The 9452-nt window shown below is 38.7% G+C and overlaps 1 protein-coding gene across 1 annotated transcript; it reads left to right on the top strand.

Moving 5' to 3' along the window:
• The first annotated feature begins 259 nt into the window (after positions 1 to 259).
• LOC138084332 (olfactory receptor 10G9-like) lies at positions 260 to 1171 on the top strand. Its single transcript, XM_068978557.1, has one exon. It carries the CDS (start codon positions 260 to 262, stop codon positions 1169 to 1171), a length of 912 nt encoding a protein of 303 aa, XP_068834658.1.
• The last annotated feature ends 8281 nt before the right edge of the window (positions 1172 to 9452 follow it).

Here is a 9452-nt window from a genome sequence, read left to right as displayed (position 1 = left end):
GTCCTCTTTTTAATTTGGGTGATTCTTTTCTATTGGGCGATTTAGGTTCTACAAAAGAGAAACAACCATTCCTCCTCAGAGCCCCATGATGAAGCAAAAGTGCTATCTGCTATCTTTGTAAAAATTTATCCATTGTTTTCTCTATGAGCTAAGATGTAGTTGGTATATTTCATATTGAAATATGTTCTCACATGAAATATGTCAGTGTTGGATTTGCTGTAGTCCTTCCTGTAGGAACAGAGTGCCATTCAGAGGAGAAATGACAAATGCAAGCCTAGTGACAACGTTCATCCTCACGGGCCTTCCCCATGCACCAGAGCTGGACACTCTCCTCTTTGGAATCTTCCTGGTGATTTATGTCCTCACTGTGATGGGGAACCTACTCATCCTGCTGGTGATTATAGTGAATCCCCACCTGCACACCCCCATGTACTACTTCCTAACCAACCTGTCCTTCATTGACATGTGGTACTCCACGGTCACTGTGCCCAAAATGCTGATGACCCTGGTGTCCCCAGAAGGCAGTCCTATCTCCTTTCCCAGCTGTGTGGCCCAGTTCTACTCCTTTGACTTCCTGGGCAGCACCGAGTGCTTCCTCTACACTGTCATGTCCTATGACCGCTACCTGGCCATCAGTTACCCACTCAGGTACGCCAGCATGATGAGTGGGAGGACGTGTGGCATCCTGTCCACAACCACATGGCTCAGTGGCTCTCTGCACTCTGCTGCCCAGACCACACCGACATTCCGTTTGCCCTTCTGCAGACCCAACCAGATCCAGCATTACTTCTGTGATGCACCGTCTATCCTCAAACTGGCCTGTGCAGACACGTCCACTGTGGAGATGGTGATCTTTGTCAACATTGGGTTGGTGGCCTTGGGCTGCTTTCTTCTTATTATGCTGTCCTATGTGTCTATCATCCATTCCATCCTGAAGATCCGCACCTCAGAGGGGAGATGGAGAGCCTTCCAGACCTGTGCCTCCCACTGCATTGTGGTCCTTTGTTTCTATGTTCCCCTTGTTTTCATTTACCTGAGACCAGGCTCCAAGGAGGTTGTGGACAGGATTGTGGCTGTTTTCTACACTGTGATGACGCCCCTTCTGAACCCTGTGGTTTACACCCTGCGGAACAAGGAAGTGAAGAAAGCTCTGTTGAAACTGAAAAAGTGAGTCAGTATTTACTCAAAATAAAGAATCAACACAGACCAGATATGGCTAACTTTTATTTATAATAAAGTTAAACACCAACAAGAATTTAAACTAAAAAAAGAAGAATTTATACTTTTAAGGGACATTTCAATTAATTCTTTAATGAAAACAATAAGTTTTTACTGTTTCTCCCTGTGCAGAGTTCCAGCTTAAGCAGACCTTTAATGTCAATAATTTAAGGGAAGATCCCTGGAGAAGGAAATGGCAACCCACTCCAGTATTCTTGCCTGGAAAATCCCATAGACAGGCTACAGTTCATAGGGTTATAAAGAGTTCAATACAACTGAAGCAACTTAGCACAGAGCACACATATATAGCACAAAACACATGATAAACAATAGAAACACAGAAAGACCAAAATCTCTACATTCACAAAGGTCATCATTGGGTAAGGGAGAAAAACAAATGCAGTATAAAACAAGGTACATTGAGATAGGTGTCATGGGTGCCCAGGAAGAGACTCATTAATTGTTTTAACTTGGAAATTCACTGGAAGACTAAAAATACTGTAATAATATGTATGAAACAAAACCATCTTGAAAGTTATTTAGAAGTTTTTAAAAACATAAATTTATTTATTTTAAAATACACAAAACATAAATAAAAGTCAGTGTCTTTTTTAATTGAAAATTTTATTGGTAACTGTCATACAAAGTTGTAAGAAATAATACAGAGAGAGATCCCTTGTATACAGAGAGAACCTTTGCCCAGATTCCCCCAATGGTAATGATTAGCAGACTGCACCATAATATACAACTAGGATTTGGACATTGATATAAGCCACAGATTATTCAGATTTTCCCAGATTTATTTATGTGTTTGTATGTTAAGTTGTACACAGTTTTAAATCCTGTAGGTTTGTGTATCCACCATCACAGTCAATATACTGAACAGTTCCAAGACCATAAGGATCTCTTATGTGATGATGTTTTAGCTGATGTGAATATTGACCACTGAATAAAGCTATCAAATATTATTATTTTGTTAAAGAATTATATAAAACAACTTTGAGGGTTTTTTGTTTACAGTTTGTGTGTGTGTGTGTTTTGCTTTTCTGAGTGAATCAGTATTCAACACATAAATATGTATTTAGTGGCTACTATGTGGTATGAACTGTGAGTACAAAGACTAAACAGACATAGACCTCTAGGAGCTTGTAGTCTTTATAACTACATAAGAAGAATAAGGTGTTTAAGAAATGGTCATAAAAATCAGACTTATTAAGAAGGAACATATATACAATACTAGGATGAAGGATTCTTATCTCTTAAAATTGGGAGACTAATTGAAATATAGTCAATGTAAATGTCATATGACCACATTCTTATTTAGAGATGTAATTAGTGTGTTAAGACAGATGGGAGGACAGTTAGCCTTAAGGCAGAAAGATCAACTAAAGAGCTTTTTCAAAGGTATATTAGAAAAAGAAAAGAAAAGAAAAGAAAACAAAACACACACATGAAAGCCCAGGTTCAGGCAGTGAAAGTGAAAGTCACTCAGTCGTGTCCAACTCCTTGTGATCCCATGGACTATATAGTCCATAGAATTCTCCAGGCCAGAATACTGGAGTGGGTAGCCTTTCCCTTGTCCTGGGGATCATCCCAATTCAGGGATCAAACCCACATCTACTGCATTGCAGGTGGATTCTTTACCTTCAGGCAGTAGTAGTAAGAATTAAGATGGTGCAATGAATGGTGAAGGGCCAACTTCATGAGAAAGTAAAACTGCTAGAGAAGATTAATACACTTTGGTAGTTGTGATAAAACTCAATACACAGAGAATGTAATAAGGGTAAATTCTTAGGATAGAATGAAACATCTAGCTCCGGAATTACTTGGATGAAATACCCGTGAAAGTTTCAGGTAAAATCACCTGATTGATAGTGTAGCCTAGGAAACAAGGCAGGAAAAGCCTACAGACTTAGTAAGCAAGGAGACTAGCCACAACATTTTTTGGTTTCTGGTGGCTTTTTAAACATCCATTTCCTAAACATGGAGAAGAAAGCTTTTACTGAGCAGAATAAAGGGGCCAGATCAGTAAAGGGAAACCACTGTCCTTCCTATGTTTCCAAAGCAAGTCCAAGAAGATTTATACAAATCTGCTATTGAACCTTACAGAATCATTTCTCACAATAAGAAAAGACCTTTACAGAGACTGTAAATTTAAGGAGTCCCAAAGAAGGTGTGTATGAAAGTGGCTACTTCTCAGTGACATGGTCCTAGGAGCAGAGGATTCAGGGACCAAAGCTGTTGCTCTTCTAGTTTCTTCATGCCACTGAACTATTCCACTGCAGAGATGACATATAAACATCCTCCATGGAATATCTGTAGGCAATTAAATGGAAATGAGGAATTGAAAACATTCATTTGAATAAAAAAGGGGCAGCTGGAGGATTTGGGGGTGAAGGTGCATATCAGTTCAGTTCAGTTCAGTTCAGTTCAGTTCAGTTCAGTCGCTCAGTCGTGTCCGACTCTTTGCGACCCCATGAATCACAGCATGCCAGGCCTCCCTGTCCATCACCAACCCCCAGAGTTCACTTAAACTCAGGTCCATCTAGTCAGTGATGCCATCCAGCCATCTCATCCTCTGTCGTCCCCTTCTCCTCCTGCCACCAATCCCTCCCAGCATCAGAGTCTTTTCCAGTGAGTCAACTCTTCGCATGAGGTGGCCAAAGTAGAGTTTCAGCTTTAGCATCAGTGCATATAATCGGCTTTAAACATAAAACCCACATGTTTAAAAACTGCGATAGTACTGTAAATCATAGGAATCAAGAGTCTGCACAACTGGCATAAGTACTGACAAGTAGGTCAATGGAGCACCACACCTGCACATGTCACTCAGACAATGTTTAATCAAAATGCCAGAGCATTTCAAAGGGGAAAGAATAGTGCTTTCAACAAATAAAGCAGAAAAAGCTAGCTATCCATAAGTAAAAACCAAATTTTGAGTGTTAACTTATTCTTTATAAAAAAATTAATTAATTTTTTTGTAAATTAATTAATTTATTTTAATTGGAGGCTAATTTCTTTACAATATTGTAGCAGTTTTTGCCATACACATTAATCAGCCATGGGTGTACCTGTGTCCCTCATCCTGAGCCCCTCTCCCACCTCCCTCCCCATCCCATCCCTCAGGGTCCTCCCAGTGCACTGGCCCTAAGTGCCCTGTCTCATGCATTGAACCTGGACTGGCAATCTATTTCACATATGCTAATAAACATGTGTCAATGTTCTTCTCTCAAATCATCCCACCCTTGCCTTCTCCAACAGAGTCCAAATGTCTGTTCTTTATATCTGTGTCTTTTTTGCTGTCTTGCATATAGTGTCATCATTACCGTCTTTTTAAAATGGATCACAGCTTTCTTATCCATTCATCTGCTGATGGATATCTAGGTTGCTTCCATGTCCTGGCTATTGTAAACAGTGTTGTGGTGAACATTGGGGAACACGTGTCTCTTTCAATTCTGGTTTCCTCAGTGTGTATGCCCAGCAGTAGGATTGCTGGGTGGTATGGCAGTTCTATTTCCATTTTTAAAGGAATCTCCACACTGTTCTCCATAGCGGCTGTACTAGTTTGCATTCTCACCAACAGTGTAAGAGGGTTCCCTTTTCTTTGCACCCTCTCCAGCATTTATTGTTTATAGACTTTTTGATAAACAGCCATTCTGACTGGTGTAAGATGACACCTCATTGTGGTTTTGATTTGCATCTCTGATAATGAATGATGTTGAACTTTTCATGTATTTGTTAGCCATCTGTATGTCTTCTTTGGAGAAATGTCTATTTAGTTATTTGGCCCATTTTTTGATTGGGTCGTTTATTTTTCTGGAATTGAGCTGCATGAGCTGCTTGTATATTTTTGAGATTAGTTGTTTGTCAGTTGCTTCATTTGCTATTATTTTCACCCATTCCAAAGGCTGTCTTTCCACCTTGCTTATAGTTTCATTTGTTTTGCAAAAGCTTTTGAGTCTAATTGGGTCCCATTTGTTTATTTTTGCTTTTATTTCCTTTACTCTGGGAGGTGGGTCATAGAAGATCCTGCTGTGATTTATGTCAGAGAGTGTTTTGCCTATGCTCTCCTCTAGGAGTTTTATAGTTTCTGGTCTTGCATTTAGATCTTTAATCCATTTTGAGTTTATTTTTGTGTATGGTGTCAGAAAGTGTTCTAGTTTCATTCTTTTACAAGTGGTTAACTAGTTTTCCCAGCACCACTTGTTTAAGAGATTGTTTTTTCTCCATTGTATATTTTTGCCTCCTTTGTCAAAGATGAGATGTTCATAGGTGCATGGATTTATCTCTGGGCTTTCTATTTTGTTCCATTGATCTATATTTCTGTCTTTGTGCCAGTACCATACTGTCTTGATGACTGTGGCTTTGTAGTAGAGCCTGAAGTCAGGCAGGTTGATTCCTCCAGTTCCATTCTTCTTTCTCAAGATTGCTTTGGCTATTTGAGGTTTTTTGTATTTCCACACAAATTGTGAGATTATTTGTTCTAGTTCTCTGAAAAATAGCTGGTAGCTTGATAGGGATTGCATTGAATATGTAGATTGCTTTGGGTAGTATACTTATTTTCACTATATTGATTCTTCCGATCCATGAACATAGTATATTTCTCCATCTATTTGTCATCTTTGATTTCTTTCATCAGTGTTTTACAGTTTTATATATATAGGTCTTTTGTTTCTTTAGGTAGATATATTCCTAACTGTTTTATTCTTTTCGTTGCAATGGTGAATGGAACTTTTTCCTTAATTTCTCTTTCTGTTTTCTCATTGTTAGTGTATAGGACTGCAAGAGATTTCTGTGTGTTAATTTTATATCCTGCAACTTTACTATATTCATTGATTAGCTCTAGTAATTTTCTGCTGGAGTCTTTAGGGTTTTCTATGTAGAGGATCATGTCATCTGCAAACAATGAGAGTTTTGCTTCTTCTTTTCCAATCTGCATTTCTTTTATTCCTTTTTCTGCTCTGATTGCTGTGGCCAAAACTTCCAAAACTATGTTGAATAGTAGTGGTGAGAGTGGGCACCCTTGTCTTGTTCCTAACTTTAGGGGAAATGCTTTCATTTTTTTCACCATAGATGATAATGTTTTCTGTGGGTTTATCATATATAGCTTTTATTATGTTGAGGTATGTTCCTTCTATTCCTGCTTTCTGGAGGGTTTTTATCAAAAATGGATACTGAAATTTGTCAAAGGCTTTCTCTACATCTATTGAGATAATCATATGGCATTTATCTTTCAATTTGTTAATGTGGTGTATCACATTGATTGATTTGCAGATATTAAAGAATCATTGCATCCCTGTGGTAAAGCCCAGCCCATGATGTCTGATCTTTTAAATATGTTGTTGGATTCTGTTTGCTAGAATTTTCTTGAGGATTTTTGCATATATGTTCATCAAGGATATTGGCCTGTAGTTTTCTTCTTTTTGTGGCCTCTTTGTCTGGTTTTGATATTAGGGTGATGGTGGCCTCATAGAATGAGTTTGGCAGTTTATCTTCCTCTGCAATTTTCTGGAAGAGTTTGCATAGGATAGGTGTTATCTCTTCTCTAAATTTTTGGTATAATTCACCTGTGAAGCCATCTGGTCCTTGGCTTTCATTTGCTGGATGATTTTGATTACAATCTCAATATCTGTGCTTGTGATGGGTCTGTTAAGATTTTCTTTTTCTTCCTGGTTCAGTTTTGGAAGATTATACTTTTCTAACAATTTGCCCATTTCTTCCAAGTCATCCATTTTATTGGCATATAATTGCTGATAGTAGTCTCTTATGATCCTTTGTATTTCTGTGTTGTATGTTGTGATTTCTCCATTTTTATTTCTAATTCTGTTGATTTGACTCTTCTCCCTTTTTTTCTTGATGAGTCTAGCTAATGGTTTGTCTATTTTATTTACCTTCTCAATTGGATTGTTGACCTAAATGTAAAAGCATTTCCATGGGAAACGTGAGAGAAAACTTTCATAAACATAGAGTTGGTGCAGATTTCTTACAAAGGCCAGAAAAGCATGGGACATAAAAATAAATTAAAAATTGTATTTTACTTAAATTAGAAACTGTGTTCTTCAAATGATGTTAATGAAAACATTGGTAGGTATGACACACACTGGATGCAAATATTTGTAATAAACATGTAAAGATATCTCACAAGTCAATAATCAAAAGCAAACAATTCAATGAGAAATGGACAGAAGACTTGACTGCACACTTCACAAAGGAAATAAGTGAATGGTCAAAGATGAAAAATGCTCACTATCATTAATCAACAGTAAAATGTAAAATTAAACTGTAATAAAGTGTTATCACACATACTCAATTGGTTAAAGTTTTAAAAGTGACAGCATCAAATATTAGTGAGGATACAGAGCAATTGGAACTCATATATTGCTAGTGGATATATAAAATGGTATAGCTGACTTGTAATTTGACTTATCATCTGACTTAGCTGTTCTGTGTTTGATGTTTACCCAGGAATATTGAAAACAAATGCCCACAAATATTTGAAAATAAGTGTACATAACATCTCCATTAATAATATACCCAATCAAAGCAACACAAATGTTAAATGATAGGTGATAAATTGTGATGTATTAAGAAGAGTGGCAAGAATACACAGAAGAACTGTACAAAAAAGATCTTCACAACCAAGATAATCATGATGATGTGATCACTAATCTAGAGCCAGACATCCTGGAAAGTCAAGTCAAGTGGGCCTAAGAAAGCATCACTATGAACAAAGCTAGTGGAGGTGATGGAATTCCAGTAGAGCTATTTCAAATCCTGAAAGATGATGCTGTGAAAGTGCTGCACTCAATATGCCAGCAAATTTGGAAAACTCAGCAGTGGCCACAGGACTGGAAAAGATCAGTTTTCATTCCAATCCCAAAGAAAGGCAATGCCAAAGAATGCTCAAACTACTGCACAATTGCACTCATCTCACACTCTAGTAAAGTAATGCTCAAAATTCTCCAAGCCAGGCTTCAGCAATACATGAACTGTGAACTCCCTGATGTTCAAGCTGGTTTTAGAAAAGGCAGAGGAACCAGAGATTGAATTGCCAACATCCACTGGATCATGGAAAAAGCAAGAGAGTTCCAGAAACCCATCTATTTCTGCTTTACTGACTATGCCAAAGCCTTTGACTGTGTGGATCACAATAAACTGTGGAAAATTCTGAAAGAGATGGGAATCCCAGACCACCTGATCTGTCTCTTGAGAAACCTGTATGCAGGTCATGAAGCAATAGCTAGAACTGGACATGGAACAACAGACTGGTTCCAAATAGGAAAAGGAGTAGCTCAAGGCTGTATATTGTCACCCTGCTTATTTAACTTCTATGCAGAGTACATCATGAGAAACCCTGGACTGGAAGGAACACAGTCTGGAATCAAGATTGCCGGGAGAAGTATCAACAACCTCAGATATGCAGATGACACCACCCTTATGGCAGAGAGTGAAGAGGAGCTAAAAAGCCTCTTGATAAAAGTGAAAGAGGAGAGTGAAAAAGTTGGCTTAAAGCTCAACATTCAGAAAACGAAGATCATGGCATCTGGTCCCATCACTTCATGGGAAATAGATGGGGAAACAGTGGAAACAGTGTCAGACTTTGTCTTTTGGGGCTCCAAAATCTCTGCAGATGGTGATTGCAGCCATGAAATTAAAAGACGCTTACTCCTTGGAAGAAAAGTTATGACCAACCTAGATGATATATTCAAAAGCAGAGACATTACTTTGCCGACTAAGGTCCGTCTAGTTAAGGCTATGGTTTTTCCTGTGGTCATGTATGGATGTGAGAGTTGGACTGTGAAGAAAGCTAAGCGCTGAAGAATTGGTGCTTTTGAAGTGTGGTGTTGGAGAAAACTCTTAAGAGTCCCTTGGACTGCAAGGAGATCCAACCTGTCCATTCTAAAGGAGATCAGCCCTGGGATTTCTTTGGAAGGAATGATGCTAAAGCTGAAACTCCAGTACTTTGGCCACCTCATGTGAAGAGTTGACTTATTGGAAAAGACTCTGATGCTGGGAGGGATTGTGGGCAGGAGGAGAAGGGGACGACAGAGGATGAGATGGCTGGATGGCATCACTGACTCGATGGACATGAGTCTGAGTGAACTCCGGGAGATGGTGATGAACAGGGAGGCCTGGCATGCTGTGATTCATGGGGTCGCAAAGAGTTGGACACGACTGAGCGACTGAACTGAACTGAACTGAACCCTTCATTGAGAAATGGATTATTGCTATGT

The sequence above is a fragment of the Capricornis sumatraensis genome, chromosome 8 (genome assembly GCF_032405125.1).
Source record: "Capricornis sumatraensis isolate serow.1 chromosome 8, serow.2, whole genome shotgun sequence".
Taxonomy (NCBI): Eukaryota; Metazoa; Chordata; class Mammalia; order Artiodactyla; family Bovidae; genus Capricornis; species Capricornis sumatraensis.
Note: the sequence above shows the minus strand (reverse complement) of the source record. Positions and strands in the feature narration are given on the sequence as shown.

Excerpts from the sequence above, each read along its gene's own strand:
- LOC138084332 (XM_068978557.1), top strand. The coding sequence starts at position 260 with ATGACAAATGCAAGCCTAGTGACAACGTTCATCCTCACGGGCCTTCCC.